General features: G+C 49.1%; 1 protein-coding gene across 2 annotated transcripts in view; it reads right to left on the bottom strand.

The window, feature by feature from the left end:
* The window catches only part of LOC144754879 (nucleolar RNA helicase 2-like), a 650,789-nt gene that overhangs the window by 519,490 nt on the left and 115,213 nt on the right, over window positions 1–16,086 (bottom strand). For both annotated transcript variants that reach the window (XM_078643201.1, XM_078643200.1), the window contains exon 3: window positions 10,263–10,472. In XM_078643201.1, the coding sequence (XP_078499327.1) occupies window positions 10,263–10,472 (210 nt within the window). The remainder of the gene's footprint in view (window positions 1–10,262; window positions 10,473–16,086) is intronic.

The raw sequence follows: 16,086 nt of genomic DNA, 5'->3' as shown, positions 1-16,086 counted from the left end.
CAGTTCACTAGGAACTTAGTTTTTTAAGGGGGGGGGGGATGGTTGCACTATTGCTCTGCCGCTGTTATTGGAGTCCACCACTTGTGAGTTGGTCCTTGGCAGTGTGCTAAGCGACATGTTTTACATGGTCCAAGCACTATTTTCCTTTTTTAGGTCGAGTCTGGACAGCACAAGCACGGCTCAGCGAGGAATGCTGTATTCAAGCATGGATTTGAAGCTCAGCCCACTCATTTTTAGGGCTCGCCTGCTGTGCGCATGCCCATAGCTGGCGAAGCTCTATAGGGGCTTAAACAGCGTTTACCCAAGCACGATTCCACTGGCGATTTCTTGAAGTGCATGTGCTTTTTAGGTCATTGCGCAAGCGCAAGCCCTAAAAAGCGCGTGCACAATGCCACCAGCCGCCTGCCTGCCTGCCTGGCATTACCACATCAAAGGCAGCTTCTCAGCGTGCGCTCATCCCCTAATTATTCACGGCCGGCCGGCCGTACTTTCAGTTTCACGGCTGCCGGCCGTGTCTCCTTTTATGCTAACTCCCTCTGTACCTCTCCTTGCATCCTCCTCTTTACTTCGATTCCTGCCGTTTTCTCTCTTCTCCGGCTGTTTGCTTTGCTTCCTTGTTAGGACTTGTGCCCTGTGTGTAACGTAATCGGTGCTTATGTAAAGCGCTCCAATACCTTTGGGTCGAGTTCGCGCTATATAAAATTTGCAACAAAAACAAGATGAGCACCTGGTCACTGGTGTCAAGGTCCCGAGTTGCCGACTTGCAGGATCGGAATAGTTGCAGAGGGCAGGCACGGATCAATGTGAGATTACAGCAGCCTTGGGTTAAACTAATTGAGGACACATGCTGTAATTAGCACGCAGTACTTTCAAAGCGCTTCATTTCCTTAAGCAGGTGACACACGCTTTTGACTCACAATTAGAGCGGCGGCTCGATTTATCGACCTCGGTAGAATAAACACTCGCAGTGACTTCGTATCCGTCCACGAGACTGACTGTCAGGCGCTACTGCCACACGCACCCCGGTAAAATCTCAGTCACTTCCTAAACCAGTCGTTTCTTATACTGTTGTGAAGTCTCACCCATTACCTATCACTCACCTCAAACTCATCAAGAGTGTCACTGGTTCCCCATCGTTGTGCACATGTGGTTCAAGTGAGCAAACTCCATAGCTTCGTCAAAACTGCTGAGGAGTCCCACCCGAATCCACGTCAGAGGTGTCACGCTTCAATGGAGTCTCGCTAGTTATACGTCACTCACATCATTGGAGTCTCCCTCTCACGCGCCCCATCACTCACCTCAGGCAGTGCGCGTCTCTCTCAGTCATCATCAAACACCTCCTATAGTTCAATGGGGTCTCGGTCTCACTCCATCACCTACGTCATAGACGCCAGAGTGTCCCTCACTCCTCATACAGATCCATGGTTAAATGCAGTCTCCCCCTTAAACCACCTCTCTCCTCTGACTGTAAGGAGTCTCTCAGTCCCTACCATAGGTCTCACGGAGACCACAGGAGTCTCGCTGAGTCCATTTCACTTGTTGCATACCCGTAAACGAGAGTCCCACTCACTCACCAAAGGAGTGGTCCCTTACGCGGTACCTGTCGCACTCATTGTCCGTCATTCAATTAAAATAGCTCAGCTGCAGTTGTTTGGTTCTGTTCGGTATGTTTGTATTTACCCGCCTCGCGGGAAGATATATAAGGCGGGGCATCGCTGGCGAGTGCTGGACAGCGCTGTTTTAGCCCCCTCCCTATGCACCCTGAGAGGACCTTGATGGTTTTGATGTGCAGATCGGCGTGGATAAATGCGGATGTCAACCCACACGAAGCTCGCATCTTGAGTTCCGCCACGCGGCCGGCCCCTTGCGGGTTGTAGGCTTATCGCTGTGTCAATGTGACCCTTTTTTTTATATGTGTCTCATTCTGAGACTTAATAAAAAAGAAGTTGAAATAAAAATAGCTCAGCTGGGTGTCTCTCACTCTCCACAGCGGTGGTCTCTTGCAGCGCTATTTTCTCACTTACTCTCGCTCGCTCACCTCAAATACTTGTGTCCCTCATTCGCACTGTAATAGTCTCATACAAAGTGTCACTCATTTCCCTTCAATAGCCTAAATGTCAGTGGGGTGTTCCTCGTTTCCTCACTTCACTGGCCTCCCACGGTAGCCCCTAAACCACCTCTCTCCTCTGACTGTAAGGAGTCTCTCAGTCCCTACCGTAGGTCTCATGGGGACCACAGGAGTCTCGCTGAGTCCATTTAACTTGTTGCATACCCACAGATGCACCCACCACACAGCTCCACAGATGCACCCACCACACAGCTCCTCCGAGGCACCCACCACACAGCTCCACTGATGCACCCACCACACAGCTCCACCGACACAGCTCCACCGATGCACCCATCACACAGCTCCACTGAGGCACCCACCACACAGCTCCACCGAGGCACCCACCACACAGCCCTACCGATGCACCCACCACACAGCTCCACCGATGCACCCACCACACAGCTCCACCGATGCACCCACCACACAGCTCCACCGATGCACCCACCACACAGCTCCACCGAGGCACCCACCACACAGCTCCACCGAGGCACCCACCACACAGCTCCACCGAGGCACCCACCACACAGCTCTACCATGCCCCCACCACACAGCTCCACCGATGCACCCACCACACAGCTCCACCGACACAGCTCCACCGATGCACCCACCACCCAGCTCCACCGATGCACCCACCACACAGCTCCACCGATGCACCCACCACACAGCTCCACCGATGCACCCACCACACAGCTCCACCGACACCGCTCCACCGATGCACCCACCACCCAGCTCCACCGATGCACCCACCACCCAGCTCCACCGATGCACCCACCACCCAGCTCCACCGACACAGCTCCACCGATGCACCCACCACCCAGCTCCACCGATGCACCCACCACCCAGCTCCACCGATGCACCCACCACACAGCTCCACCGATGCAGCCACCACACAGCTCCACCGATGCAGCCACCACACAGCTCCACCGACACAGCTCCACCGATGCAGCCACCACACAGCTCCACCGATGCACCCACCACCCAGCTCCACCGATGCACCCACCACCCAGCTCCACCGATGCACCCACCACACAGCTCCACCGATGCACCCACCACACAGCTCCACCGATGCACCCACCACACAGCTCCACCGATGCACCCACCACACAGCTCCACCGATGCACCCACCACACAGCTCCACCGATGCACCCACCACACAGCTCCACCGATGCAGCCACCACACAGCTCCACCGATGCAGCCACCACACAGCTCCACCGATGCAACCACCACACAGCTCCACCGACAGCTCCACCGATGCACCCACCACCCAGCTCCACCGATGCACCCACCACACAGCTCCACCGATGCACCCACCACACAACTCCGCCGAGGCACCCACCACACAGCTCCACCGATGCACCCACCACACAGCTCCACCGATGCGCCAACTAAGCTCCACCAATGCACCCACCACACAGCTCCACCAATGCACCCACTAAGCTCCACCGATGCACACACCACTCAGTGCAACCACAGCATCACTCAGCGCAACCACAGCATCACTCAGCACCACCACAGCATCACTCAGCGCAACCACCCTGAGAAAACTTAAACCCTTCCTTCCTGCCAAAGACTTCCAAACTGCAGTACAATCTATAGTCATCCCGCACATAGAATACGGTAGCACCGCCCTCTGCGGGCTCCCCCTAACTACAACGGCACCCCTAAGAGCGTCCCTTAACGCCGCAGCGAGACTCGTCACAGGCTCAAAAAACACTTGCATATCTCCCCGGACTTTAAATCACTGAACTGGCTACCTTTTGAAGCCAGAATACAACTGAAAATCGCATGCATAACACACAAGGCTGTGCACCTGAATTCACCCGCCTACCTCACTCAAAAGCTGACAATTTCGGGTGGCTCCCGAACTACTAGAAGCACAAACAATCTTTTGCTGAAACCTCGAAGATTTCGGAAGGAAAAAACTTATAAACGCTCCTTTTCAGGAATGGCACCCAGGATCTGGAACTCACTCCCTCCGGAAACAAGGCTCATCTCCTCCAACACAATCTTTAAGAAGGAAGTTAAAGCGATCCTCATGGCAAAATACACATGATCTATTATTCCGTATCACTCATGAATCTGCTCTGTAAGTCCTGCCCGACCCTGGTCTATTGTACCACCCGTATTATCGAATTACTTAACTGTATACGCTCACTCTTTATATTTTGTTATAATGCTTGATGCACCTGGTTGATTATGTATATTGTTATATTGTTGACGCACCTGGTTGACTTTGCACACTTTACCCTCTCCACCTCAACGTTCCTTACTTCCCTACTACTGTCGCACCTGTGGGACTATACACCCTGCTCACACCCACCTCAACTGTGCCCACCTTTAAACTCTAAATATTCTAAACACGCTTAAGCAAGTATATGCTCCTTATTATTGCACTTTATACTATTGACGCAATTGTTTGTCTATACACTGTGTACCGACACTACCTCACCTGTGACCTACCTCATGTCCTTTGACCCACCTATGTAACTAGCACCTTGTACCTAACTACCTCATATATTACTTTGTATATACGCTTTATTACTTTGTATTTTTTATCCCCATGCCCTTGTAAAGCGCTCTGATATCTGCAAAGATCTTGTTCGCGCTATATAAAACTTTCAAAATAAATAAAATAAATAAAATAAACCACAGCATCACTCAGCGCAACAACAGCATCACTGGTTCAAATATGTTCTTTCAATGTTTCAAACTGTTTTCAAGCTTTCACGCTTTATTACAAATCACAAAAAGATGTTAATATTTCACTTCTGTTCTTGGATTTTCGTCGCAATAAAAAATACAGAACATAATCTTCACAAAAGTTATTTACAAAAGTTTAAGCTATTGCCATTACAAATTAAATAAATTATTTAAGTATTAATTATTTTAAAAAATTAAAAGCCATTGTTATTTGTAATATCAATACATCTAAGTCACGTAAATACAAAACATGTTGCATTACAAATGCTATAGGTGTCACATTTGCGAAAGTTATAACTATTGGCATTGTAAATGACAAAGCTATTAATTTAGCTATTTTAAAAAATAACATAAATAAAACAAGCATTGAAAATGCAATAGGTCTCGCAATAACGCGAGTCTGAACTATTAGCATTGTAAATGATTATGCCCTTTATTTTTGCGTTCTGGTTTTTGGAACATAAATAAAAGGCTTTGCCATTTACAAGGCCAATAGCTTAAATTTGCGTTAAAACGAGACCTATAGCATTGCAATGGTGGTGGTGCTGCTGAGTTTTCTCTGAATCTGCACCCACAATCTGCACCCACAATCTGCACCCACAATGTGTGAGTGGCGTTGCGTGTGTGAGTGGCGTTGCGTGTGTGAGTGGCGTTGTGTGTGCGAGTGGCGTTGCGTGTGCGAGTGGCGTTGCGTGTGCGTGTGCGAGTGGCGTTGCGTGTGAGAGTGGCGTTGCGCGTGCGAGTGGCGTTGCGCGTGCGAGTGGCGTTGCGCGTGCGAGTGGCGTTGCGTGTGCGAGTGGCGTTGCGCGGGCGAGTGGCGTTGCGCGTGCGAGTGGCGTTGCGTGTGCGAGTGGCGTTGCGCGGGTGAGTGGCGTTGCGCGGGTGAGTGGCGTTGCGCGGGTGAGTGGCGTTGCGCGGGTGAGTGGCGTTGCGCGGGTGAGTGGCGTTGCGCGGGTGAGTGGCGTTGCGCGGGTGAGTGGCGTTGCGCGGGTGAGTGGCGTTGCGCGGGTGAGTGGCGTTGCGCGGGTGAGTGGCGTTGCGCGGGTGAGTGGCGTTGCGCGGGTGAGTGGCGTTGCGTGGGTGAGTGGCGTTGCGTGGGTGAGTGGCGTTGCGTGGGTGAGTGGGGTTGCGTGGGTGAGTGGGGTTGCGTGGGTGAGTGGTGTTGCGTGGGTGAGTGGTGTTGCGTGGGTGAGTGGTGTTGCGTGGGTGAGTGGTGTTGCGTGGGTGAGTGGCGTTGCGTGTGTGAGTGGCGTTGCGTGTGTGAGTGGCGTTGCGTGTGTGAGTGGCGTTGCGTGTGTGAGTGGCGTTGCGTGTGTGAGTGGCGTTGCGTGGATGAGTGGCGTTGCGTGGATGAGTGGCGTTGCGTGGATGAGTGGGGTTGCGTGGATGAGTGGGGTTGCTTAGATGAGTGGGGTTGCTTAGATGAATGGTGTTGCGTGGATGAGTGGGGTTGCGTGTGTGAGTGGTGTTGCTTGGGTGAGTGGCGTTGCGTGGGTGAGTGTGGTGTTGCGTGGATGATAGTGGGCTTGCGTGGGTGTGAGTGGCGTTGCGTGTCTGTAAGTGTTGCTGTGTGGGTGAAAGTGGCACAGAGCCTTTGATGTGGCCTGGCGCAGGAGAAATGCTGCTGCTGCTAATTAAATACAAGAGCGGCCGGGAAGCGGCCAGGAAACACAAGTACGGCCGGCCACATAATTAGGGGAGGAGAAGCCGCACAGCACACGCTGGGAGAAGCCCATTGATGTGCTGTGCGGCCGCGATGCGCGCTCTGTGCTGGGGAAGGGGGGAGGGCCATTAGCCTGAACTCGCGGCAAGATCAAACGAAGGGTGGGAGGGACATTGAGGAACAGGAACAGATGGCCATGAAAGTGTATGGGCCAAAAGCGCGTGCCTGTACGTGCACTCTAAGAAAACGCCACGAAAAAAAGCGGTGGTTTGACAATCAATTCGAGCACTTGAATTCTCGCCATTTCCCATTCCTTCGGAATGGTAAAGGACGAGACCTAAAAAAATTCATTTGTAAGACCAATAGTTCAAACTTTCCTAATGCGAGCCCTATTGCATTTCCAATGCTTGTTATTCATTGGTTTCTGTCATTGGCCTTTGTAAATGCTGCCTTCTGATTTGTTAATAGGCTTGTTAATCCCTCCTTAGTACCACCTTGACTTCATTTGTAGCCTCCTATGAGGACTGGCCCTTTTACTTATATTGTTACACCGCCTGTCTTATTTAATTAATTTCTCCTACTGCAGGAATGACATGCTTTCCTGCAACATTCAGTACGCCATGCACACTTTCCAAGCAGCCTGGGGCAATGGCGGCAGCTTCTTTAAAATGAAATGAGTCTCACATTTACAAGAGTTTGATCTATTGGCATTGTAAATGACAATGCCTGTTATTTTTGTGTTAATTATCAAAACAGATAAATAAAAGGAATTGTCATTTAAAATGCCAATAGCTTAAAATCTCGCCAATGTGAGGCCTATTGCATTACAAATGCTTGTTTTGTTGTGACTCTAGGAACGGTGTCTGATCCAGTGCATGTTGTTACAACAACGCTTTCTGGCGTATGTGCATTTTGCTTGTATTGAAGAGGGTGTTTAGATGGGTTATGTGTTGAGGAGTTTAGTTGAAAAATTGGGTAGATGCGTGGATATGTTTGTCCTGCCTGTCCTCTCCCACTCGCGGATGTATTCAGGGCTTGCAGTTGGGTTTGTGTTTCATATGCATGTAGAAGCCTGTTTTTTTCTTTTTCTATTTTTTCAACGACCTCCTTAACCTTTTCTTTTGTTGTCGTGTGAGGGGCATTTGGGTGCTTTCCATTGTTTCAGAGCGAGCTGCGTTTATGGCTTCTAGCATATTCTCCTTTACATTGTTGCTGGCCAATGGCGTGTCAGGTGAGTTCTCAGCTGAAGTAATTTTATTATGTGGCTGCTCCTCATGTTGCAGCTGCTTTGTTTCCTCAGAGCTCGAGTATGTGATCAACATAATTTTGGCCTGTGATGCCTTCTTGTTGAGGTCGCTTCCCACTCTGTTACTTGTGCACACTTGACTAACAGTGTCAGGTTGGGGGTCCATGTCTTAAGTGGCCAGTCCAAAGCCAGGGCCTTTCATTACACCCATGCCGGGATATACCACATCCTCCTTCCCATGTCCTTCGTTCGGATAGGGTTATTTCCACCTTGATTGGGACCCAACTGGGTGCTTTTACAATATTTCACTAGTGTGGATAATATGTCCGGAAGGGTGGCTAATTGGTCAATTACGGCATTGCCTGCCGCATTGTCTTCACCCTTGTGCTCGTTTACCCAAAGATCAAACTTCTGATACAGCATGTCCAACTTCTTGTCAAGTGTCAATATGCTATAGGAGAGCATTTGCATACGTTCTACTTGAATTTCTAACTTGTTAGACTGCCAAGTAAGGGCCTTAACCGCAGCTAGTAAAGAGGAGTTGATGGCATTTATAATGGTAGCTCTGACATCGCCAATGTTTCGGATGTAATGCGGAGAATAATCTACCATAGGCTTGGACCTCCCTAGGCTTTGCCTCTGGTCTACTAGTGAAGTGGTCCATTCCAGTTAAATAAGGTACAGAATGCTGTTCTTCTGGATTATTGGGGTTAAGCAGAGATAATCAAACACCACCCGGGAGCGAAGCAGTCCCAGCGGGGCCTCTGAGTTTCCCTATAGGATAAATTATCGTACTGATAGTGGGCTGTATGCTGAAACATTGCCTCTACTAAGATTTCCTGCCTTTTCGAAGGCTTTGCAGAGGGAGCCCCTTCTGAGTAGTCTGCCTGTAAGGTTGAAGTATATATAGACACATTTGGTCGACATTCTTGTATGGTCCGTGCCTGATATTGTTTTGAGTACCACTGGGTTCATGACCCCTGCTTCCATAATCAATTAGATCTCTATAACATCTATGGCTTCAGACGGTGTACTTAAAGTGTGGGGACATTTTGTGTATTTGATGGAAGTGACTTGTGAACCTGAAGCCAGAAAAGGACTATACAATAGACAACGCCTAACTCTGAGAAATATGTACAGTGCTGGCAAATATAGAACAATGCAGAAATAAGGAATTAGGGCGTTACAAAGCACTAGACATATACTTATTTCATGGACTGACCCACACAGTTAACGAGAACGGTTCCCAGCTTAATCAGATGAGATGAGTGAATAGAAATTGCGGACGCTCAATTTTAAAAGTCCTTCCCTCCAGATTGATAGTGGTTATGTATACCACAATCATGCAAGGCATGCTGGGACTAGAGGTCCAAAGTAAGGTGAGAGTCAGTTGGGCGTAGGATATAGGAGATAAAATATGGTCTTACAGCTGTATGCAAAAGCAGCGGGTATGGTCAAGGGGTACAAATAAGTTCATGTACTTTAGAATGCCTAATCAATTATCTATTAATCATCTCACATCCTGCTCAGTATGTATAAACAGGATCGGACGGCTGACACGGTCAACGGTGCGCTGCCCCAGACACAGGATTTTACCACTTGGCACAGGAACATCTGCAAGTAAGCCAGTACTGGGTTGCTGTTTTTGAGATGCTCGCCAACATGACTGGTAACCAATCGGATCCAACACCACTATCTGTGCTGTTGGTCTGTCTTAGGGATGTTTCCAAGACACACAGGAGGTGTTTGGCGCAGGCGCTACTGAAGGCCAACAGAAGGGTGGCATTATACTGGTGTAGGGGCAATTTGACTGGGGGTGTTTAATATTGTGATTATGTGACCACATGAACAAAACCAATTGACTTGTTTAGGAGGTTAACCAAATGGTTCAGAATAAATAAAACCATTTTTCTTTAGATCTCAGATGCTGAATTTTCCCTGGATAGACATACATGGAGTGTTTGGCAAATATTCAAACTTCAGAATCAATGGGAAGAGGCACTGATCTTCGCAGCAGGTAGCAACTCGATCTGGGTTTTTTTCTGGTGCAAATTAAAATACAAAATCTATTACACGTTTATTCTACTGCAGCAGTTTAGAATAGTACAAAAGGATATGGTTCCATAGCTATAGTTCTTATTTTATATGGCAATGCCATATGATACAAACCTTTAGCAAAAGAGTTATGGATTTATCAGCCTTAGTCACTGCCACGCAAGACCTAAAAACAGCCAGCACACACAAAAACATTTAAAAATGTTCATGTAGCCTGATACTCGGGACTGAGTTATTAGAGGAAACCAAAAAAAGAAAAAAAACTGATAAAAGAAAAAGAATAATCAAATTTTAGTTAGAAGCAACATATATAATGCAGAAGCAATCTGTCACCAAATATGGTATCTATGGGTAATAGCAGATACAGATTTGCAAGAAAGTTGTCTTAATTTAAGTTTGAAATCATAGAGGATGTTTGAGAACAATAATTTTCTGTTAAAAAAAAAGCAGATGAAAGAAGCAATAGAAGTTTGGCTTGTGAATATCTTACCAGTTCGCCATCACTTTTATATTCTGCGCTTGAGAGTTCATCTGCTGAATCTAATAGAGGCGGGGATCCATTGCTGACTGAACTTTGCTTAGAACTTTCACATTTTAAGTTTCCAGTACTCTCCTTCCGTAGCTTTATGGCATTTGCAGCATTTAAGTTCTCATCTACAAGTTCCTTTGACTTGCCGTCTTTGTTTTTTTTTTTTCTCTTCTGTTGATAAAAATATTTTGGTGAAATCTGAGGTCTAAACCGTTACCTACCAACCATTCATTTCTGAAAGCATACATATGAACACAATTTCATATGAAAACACATGAGGCAGAAAAGTGCTCTAATAAATCAAACAAAAACCCTAACAACACTGTAATGTAAGGTTTAAAGAATTTTAGCATTTACCTATCCCTTTTAATATAATACAGACTAACGATTTCGGAATACAATTTTTCAATAAAATCTCTTGCCTTTGAAAAACTCTTGCACCTTTTAAGAACAGATATTTGCAACAAGTAAACATGCATTACAAAGATTTGGCTTTTGCATTCTGCATGCACACAGAAACAAACATAGATGTGAGAAAGTGCCATCTTTCCAGCATGGTATGCCCCCAACTTTTGCTGAATTGCTGATGTGCTTTGACTGAGGGTGCCCTGGGCTCCAGCCAATCATATGCCCAGGGCCTGTGTTACTTCCCTAAAACTGTATTGAAGCTAAAACACAATTGGCATCTCTGGCCACATGCCAGCCCCTGGTAAATGGTACCCTAGGTACCCAGGGTATTGTGACCAGAGAAGACCCCTAAGGGCTACAGCACTTATTGTGCCACCCTTAGGGGCCCTGCACCCTGACATCCACACCATGCCTTTGCAAACTGAGTGTCCTGGTGCAGACCTAAACAAAGAGTCGACATGGCACACAGGGATGTGTGCCATGCCCACAAACCCACTGCCCTGGCATACATCAGTCACCCCTCTAGCTGGGTGCCCTATGCCAGTGGTGTGGGCACAGGTGCATGAGCCATGTGCCCCTACAGTGCCCAAGTCCATTCCTGGGCACTGTAAGTGCAGTAATGCCATTAAGAGTATATGGTGCTGGGAGGTTGTCATTACAAACTCCACCGCACCATAATGGCTACACTGAAGACCGACAAGTTTGATATCAAACTTCTCAGCACATTAAACACACACTGATGCCAGTATGGGATTGAATGTAAAATGCCCTACAGAGGGCATCTTAAGAGATGCCCCCTGAAACCTAACCTACAATCCACGTCTTGTCTGAGAGGCTGCCACACAGCAGACATGTTGCTGGACCCCTGGGTGGAGAGCCCCCCTCTCTCCTGGGCCTGCAACAACACACATCCTGGGCGAGGTGCTAGGTCTCCTCCCCCAGGATGGGCAGGGGGAAGCTTCTGAGGCATACAGCCTTTGTGAGCTTCTCCAGACCACTTGCTGTACTCGGCAACTGGCCCCCACCAGTTCTGACCCCCACTCTGGCGGGAAGACTGGCGGGAAACCCTACGTGAGGAAAGGCGTTGTGCCAGCCTGAGGAAAGGCGTTGTGCCAGCCTGTGCCAACGCCACGCCTCAGGTGGGAGAAGTGAGGTGAAGCACAACTCCGGGCTCCGGCATCTTGAGGATGGGGAGCCCTGCCCAATCAGAGATAGGCTCCTGCCTCCCTCCCACAGGAGAGGAGCAGGATAGGGGGTGTACTCTCCCCAGGACAAGGACCTATTGGTCCCTGCCCTTCCCCTATCTGTAACGCCCCTAAATGTAGTATTTAGGGGCACCCTGAATCTCCCTTCCTTAGATCCAGATTTCGAAATAAAAAAGAAGACCAAGAAGACGACCTGCCGTTCAGCTGCTAACAAGAGGACAACACCAACTGACTTGGCCCCAGCCCTACAGGCCTGTCGATCCTTGAACCTGCTCCTGCTAAATCCAGGCGTCTCCCGAAGACAGCAACCTCAAGAACCCCGGAGGACCTGCCTACCTTGACCCTCTTAGAGACTGGGACTCCCACGAGCAGTGGCTCTGCTCAAAAGGCAATACCCCTGGGGCAAGCCAGGAACCGCGAATCCAGCCCACTCTGCACCCGCCGAGCCCAGCCTGTGGCCGAGTGGACAAAGATCCTGAGGATGTCCCCCCGGCGATTCTGACCTGGAACCCAGTGCCCAAGGACCCTCGACGATGACCCAGACGACGCCTGCAGACTCAGAACCAGGGACCTCTCCAACCGCGACCAGCAGAGGGTAAGATTTCCCGACGTCCAAAGACACCCCTGCACCTGGCACCCCCCGGCCTCCTGTGCCCAACTCCGGGGTGCCTACCTACCCTCCAAGAACCCAACTTACCCCTCGAAGTGTTGGTCGGTCCAGAAGATCCACCGTCCGAGTCTGCAGCCTCTGTTCCCTTTTCAAAATCTTCATTGAATAACATTGAGCGCCCGACGGCTCAAAAGCACCCTGCACCCAGCCGCCCGAGTGCCCCTGGCAATGCAACCTTTGTCTTATCCTACTTCCCCATTTGCCCTGAGCAAGTGACCAGGAGCCCAGCTCCCACAGCCACATGGCCTGCTAGCCAGCAGCCACCAACTGAAGGCCCCCTGCCTCTCATTGGATAACATTAGGCCTAACTACCTCTGCACGCTGCTGCCCCTGTGCCGCTGGGGGTGTACCAACTTTACCTACCGGAGTCTATGCCCGGAACCTTAAGTCTGCCAGTCAAGTACTTACCTAAAAGCCGATAATTCACTTTTCTTCTATAGGCTAACATTGACTGGTTTCACTTGGAAATTTTTCTAAGTGTCGATTTTTGAAACATACAAATATTCATCTAAAATCAGTCGAACTACGAATTCCGATTTACTCACCTGCTATCAGGAGAGACCTCTGTGCTGCATCTTTGAGCCCAGTACTGACCCTGAAAAGTAATTCTAACCGTACTTACCAGTAATTTAGATTTCCTTCCATAGGATATCTGTTCGAAAGGCGGTCCCGGGGGAGGCAGAAGATGTCTGACTGACCACCCCTAGGTCCACCCTTCCGTCTAGAAGTAGCCGAGCGCTATCGAGAGGCCTCCTGGGTGAGGGCACTCTCCTAGGATCGTACAGCAGAGTAACCACACCACTACAAATGGACACCACACAAGAGGATAAGTTCTTAGGCTTTATCAAGAATAAGGGTTGCTGGTCTTCAGAGATATGTACAGGCAGATCGAGGGATCTGTAAAGTCTCGTACCTAAGGGACAGGGTAGCGGGACAGTCTCAGCACTGGTGAAGGAAGGGATACCCTGCGCACAGCTCTCAATCCTCGAGCCGGGGGGTTCCGAGAGGTCGAGCCGCGGCGGCGCCAGCAGGGCCCGACAGGTGGTCGTTCACGGAGAGGGGGCCGCGGCAGCGCCAGCAGGCCTCGAGGTGGTTTCGGCGAGGATGGGCCGCGGCAGCGCCAGCAGGCTCCAAGATGGTTCAGTTGAGATGGACCGCGGCAGCGCCAGCAGGCTCCAAAGATGGTTCAGCTACGATGGACCGCGGCAGCGCCAGCAGGTTCCCAAGATGGTTCAGCTAAGATGGACCGCGGCAGCGCCAGCAGGTTCCCAAGATGGTTCAGCTAAGATGGACCGCGGCAGCGCCAGCAGGTTCCCAAGATGGTTCAGCGAAGATGGACCGCGGCAGCGCCAGCAGGTTCCCAAGATGGTTCAGCTAAGATGGACCGCGGCAGCGCCAGCAGGCTCCAAAGATGGTTCAGGCTTCAGGTTACTGAGTTCTTCTCGGGGTCAGCCGCGACAGCGTCAGCAGGGCTCTTGACTCCAGAATACAACTGGCGTCCTACTCCGGGGCTGGCCCAGATATCGGACGGGAGTCCTTTGATGTCCGGACCCTCGCGCCTGGGGGTCAGAGGAGCCGGGATGATGGTGTCCAGACACCCAGCAGGGGGGTGGAGCCAGCGCCCAGGGAGGCCGGAGGGCGATCGATACCAGGCGTCCGGGGACGGCTGGAGGGCCATCGAAACTCCCCTCCTCTTGGGTCCGTTGAGTGGCCACTCTACCACCTGGGTGGATCTTGGTGCCTCGATGTCGGGCCTTCGCTGGGGCCTTGGCCGGGGTCGGGCTGAGGCCAATTGCTCGGGACGTGATGGGCCCAAGATGGAGTCGGGCCTGTAGGGGTGGTCCGGAATGGCAGCCGGACCGGCAGCGTTGGGGCGTGTAGGGTACGCAGTGTTCCAGGGGGGAGAGCCGTGGTTTGCCAGGGTGGATGCTCTCGTTGGTAGTTCGTGTAGGGTCGTGCCAAGGGGGCGACCGAGGCTCGCTGGAGGCCCGATGACGTCCTGGGCCCGGTATGCGGGAGGGGTAGGACCACGCCATGAGGCCGGGTCCAACAATATCATTGCCTGCTTTTTGCTGAAAAAGTTTTGAAGTGTCGATTTTTGAAACTTACAAATATTCTCTAAAAATCGTGACAACGATAAAAACGTAATTACTTGCCTGTTTTAGATAGAGGTTCCAGTGCTGAACCTAGGAGTCAAGCACTGGATTACAAAAGTAACGTGAACATACTTTACCTGCAAATTGAATTTCCTTCCATAGGATAACATTGGTAATTTCAACTGAAAAAGTTTCTACGTGTCAACTTTTAAAATACAATAATATTCCTTAACATGCATTTACAATGCAATGGTCTCGTCTCTGTTAATGTTAGAGCTATTGGCATTGCTCGACATTTTTGTTTACGTTTTTAAAACATAAATAAATGGCATTGTCATTTACAGTTCTATTATAAAAAATGCAATTTCAGGCGGGAGGCAGCTAAAATAAAGCAATTTTGGGCTTGAAAAATCAGTAGTCTCCCGTCTGAATAGGGTCTATTGGCATGTATGATTTTGAAACATCTGTTAACCTATCTCCCTCTGACTGCTGTCCCACTTCCACCAGAGTACCTCTTCCATTTCATTTCCATTCTATCCAGGGTGCAGACACCTCTGTTTTATTTCTAATTACTGTTTTTGTTCACTCTATTCTTGTTATTTGTATTGGCTCTCCGTTTAGCTGGAAAGCACCTACATGCCCTTGGGTGATAGTTTGCTGTGTAAAAAGGGAATATCATTAAACATATTAACATTACAAAAACCTTCCTTCCAGGGGATAATTTCCATTATGTAATGAATGCACTGCCTTTGTAGGAAGCATGTTGACTACCGGAAGACAGTACCACTGTACATTCAATATATACAATTAGTAGCTTTGAAATGTGACAAAATTATTATATTAATTTCGGATTAGGTTATACTCTATGTGGAGGTGATGAAGGAAAATTTATAGAAGGTCTAATATAGATGTGTAGGTGAGGTACCACAAGCTGCGCCTAGAGGTCCCTAGTGAGCATCAAACATTTGGACACATATGGTACTCCCATAATGCATTGCATGCAAGACGGTACGAGTACATTCAAATAGCTATGTCCATATATTGTATTGTAATTGCATTTATATAGTGCTTACTACCCCTGATGGGGCGTCGAAGCGCTTTTTCGGTGAGTAGCACGCTACTCCGGGACTCATAGAGGATTAGTGTTGAATAAGTATAGTGAAACATGCAAGTACATTTTAAGTGGTGGATAGGTTAGTCAGTTATTTGGAATGATAGCAGAAAGATAGAGGAGGAAAAAGGTTTGTATTTATATACCTCTTGTTACCCCTGATGGGGTGTTGAGACACGCTACTCCGGAAGCCCATAAAGGATTAGTGGTGAATTAATATGGTGACATATGAAAGTAATTTCAGTGGTAGATATAAGTCAGTGATTTGGAGTGAGAAGGATAGCGGAGGGATAAA

The sequence above is a fragment of the Lissotriton helveticus genome, chromosome 5_1 (assembly GCF_964261635.1).
Source record: "Lissotriton helveticus chromosome 5_1, aLisHel1.1, whole genome shotgun sequence".
Lineage (NCBI taxonomy): Eukaryota > Metazoa > Chordata > Amphibia > Caudata > Salamandridae > Lissotriton > Lissotriton helveticus.
Note: the sequence above shows the minus strand (reverse complement) of the source record. Positions and strands in the feature narration are given on the sequence as shown.